Here is a 2,439-nt window from a genome sequence, read left to right as displayed (position 1 = left end):
TAAGTACTCAGCTTCGTAACCTTATTTGATTGATTTTTTATCATTTTTCATGACGGTTGACTAGATTGACATCGGGGTTTGAATTTTGTCTGATAGATGGGATATCCGCACCGCATTTGGGTGCTATTACCACAGACATTATCCGTTCTGACAATAAGTTGACAACCTGGACCGATAACGTTATGCGATATTTAATCCATTATTGTTTTATAGTGCTGATTTAATCACATATAAACAATTAATGTAATCAATATATATATACCTACAAATAGTATAGTTTAACAAACTCGGCAATCTAGTTCTAATCATATACACATGTATGAACCGAAAAATAATTTCAAGAGTTTTACTATGTTTTAACAATGAGTAAAATATGTTACACCAAATATGTCAAACTATAAAGTGTAACTTTTATAAAGCAAACAATAAAGTGAAATATTCAACACTAAGGTACCACACAACAGATTGAATTCTTTATATAGCAGATAATGGAGTAAAAGTTCCTCATATTCTTAGTCCGTTCACGCTAACTAGTAGGACTCGATTGGCCCGTAATGTCAGAAGATTGAGATAAAGCACAAAAATTAGATTGTTTGTTTCTTTTATCCAAAACTACACAATGGACTATTTGTGGTGTGTCAGCTTCACATATATAATCTCACATTTTAGCGTTATAAACCCTGAATCTCACCACTGATCCACTGGGGTACCCAAAGAAGAAGAGAGTAGAATAGAATTAACACTAATATGTATTATGTAACAACATTTTTTTTATATAACACGCAACCATACACTAACGTATAGTTTTGAGATGAATTATACACATTAGAAGATCATCCAAAACTTGTACATTTATATTTCATTTCTTTTTTTCTATAGCTTTTTATGGAATTATATTCAAGAAGAATGAAGAGGCAGCTTTTTCTAACTACAGACTCTGGGAGTCCATCGGCTTTAGCATGGCCTTTGCCTACAGTAATTACTTATGTGTGGACGTTAAGATCTACATCCTTATAGGCTTCCTAGTATTAGGCATTATTGGATACTTGGCCATCGAATTTTTCAAGAAACGACACAGTAAAGGAATGTTTTGGTTATACCTTGATTAGGTTTCATTTGACGTGGGATGAAAATCTGAACAAAAAGTATGAGCTCGCATGTTTTCTTAATGTTTTGACATGAAGGTTTAAAACGTTCTAAGATATGATTGAAATAATATGAAAAGTTGTGTAGTGATGATCTAAAACTCTTTAATTCAAATAGCGTCATATAATTTTCATATATATATGATTTTTCGACAAGTTGGTGTCTTCAGTCTTCAATTACAGAGTAAAGTTGCTCAAGTTATATAAATAAAAAATAATAATATTTAATATAGCGTTTTAATCTTTATAAATGTACTATAAAATCCATTGTTTCTGACACCAATTCAGTCGAGAACTTTGATAACATTTATAATGAATCATCAACAGACCGCAAAGATAATTATCTGCAAGCGATGCTTATGACTCCTTTTCCTCGATAATTCATCATTATATGTTTAAAATTCTTTCTTCCAGCCTGTAGTGTTTAACATGACGTAGGTTCCAGCTTTTTCCGCAAGTCCTACTAACACTACTAATATCCATATCAGAATTGCGTAGTTGTAGTTTTGTTATTTCTATGATCACGGTATTTGTAGTCGTATATGTGTAGAAGGGTCGTCTACATAGCTTCTCTGTCTTCTGCACATTGTCTCTTCCCAATGGATGCCTTACCATCACTCTCTATAACACTCCTACATCATCTATTATCTTATAAACACCCAAACGTACCATCTTTCCGCTGCTTCTTTCAGTTCATCTGAGAGTCAAAAGTTTTGTTTTCGAATATTCGCGTAAAGCTACTCAAGAGCCTACTTGATTCAGCGTCTTCTACATTTAATCTTGAAAAAACAAGTCACTATGATTTTATCTAATAAGCTAGGAAACAAGAAGCCAAGCGGTGAGCGACGGTAACTTACTACTAAAATGTTTAATTATTCAAACAAGCTAGACATAGTATTTTACTCGCCCACTTCCAGAATATTTCAGTATCTTTATCAATTTATGTGCAGTAGTCCATTATGGCTGAAACTATAGAACGTCAAAAATTAATACCCAAGTTTCAATATACGCTATTAACTATTTATTGTGAGTTTTCTACTTCGACACATTTTATAATGGTGGTGAGTCGACTATGCTCGTTCATCTAGAATATCATTCGATCTTTAAACGCCAGTTTTATTTTATTAACTGAATTATTTACTAATCTATATTTATAAGCTTATTTTACAGTCTAACAATATTTTAGTGATTTTTTGCATTTTTACAAATTATTATTTTTATCCTGTATCTGTATATTCTGTGTTAACATACTTTTTATATTCATTATTATAATCAAGTGACTATGAAACAGAGC

At 31.7% G+C, this 2,439-nt stretch overlaps 1 protein-coding gene across 1 annotated transcript in view; it reads left to right on the top strand.

Annotated features, from left to right (window-relative positions):
* LOC106478887 (protein unc-93 homolog A-like) overlaps positions 1-1,311 on the top strand; it is an 8,183-nt gene extending 6,872 nt beyond the window's left edge. Inside the window, exon 3 of the mRNA XM_013939467.2 lies at positions 880-1,311. Coding sequence (XP_013794921.1) covers positions 880-1,109 — 230 coding nt within the window. The 3' untranslated portion in view covers positions 1,110-1,311. The remainder of the gene's footprint in view (positions 1-879) is intronic.
* Positions 1,312-2,439: the final 1,128 nt, after the last annotated feature.

This window comes from Limulus polyphemus, unplaced genomic scaffold, assembly GCF_000517525.1.
Source record: "Limulus polyphemus unplaced genomic scaffold, Limulus_polyphemus-2.1.2 Scaffold259, whole genome shotgun sequence".
Classification (NCBI taxonomy): Eukaryota; Metazoa; Arthropoda; class Merostomata; order Xiphosura; family Limulidae; genus Limulus; species Limulus polyphemus.
The sequence above is the reverse complement of the archived record's forward strand: the minus strand, read 5'-3'. Positions and strand labels throughout refer to the sequence as shown.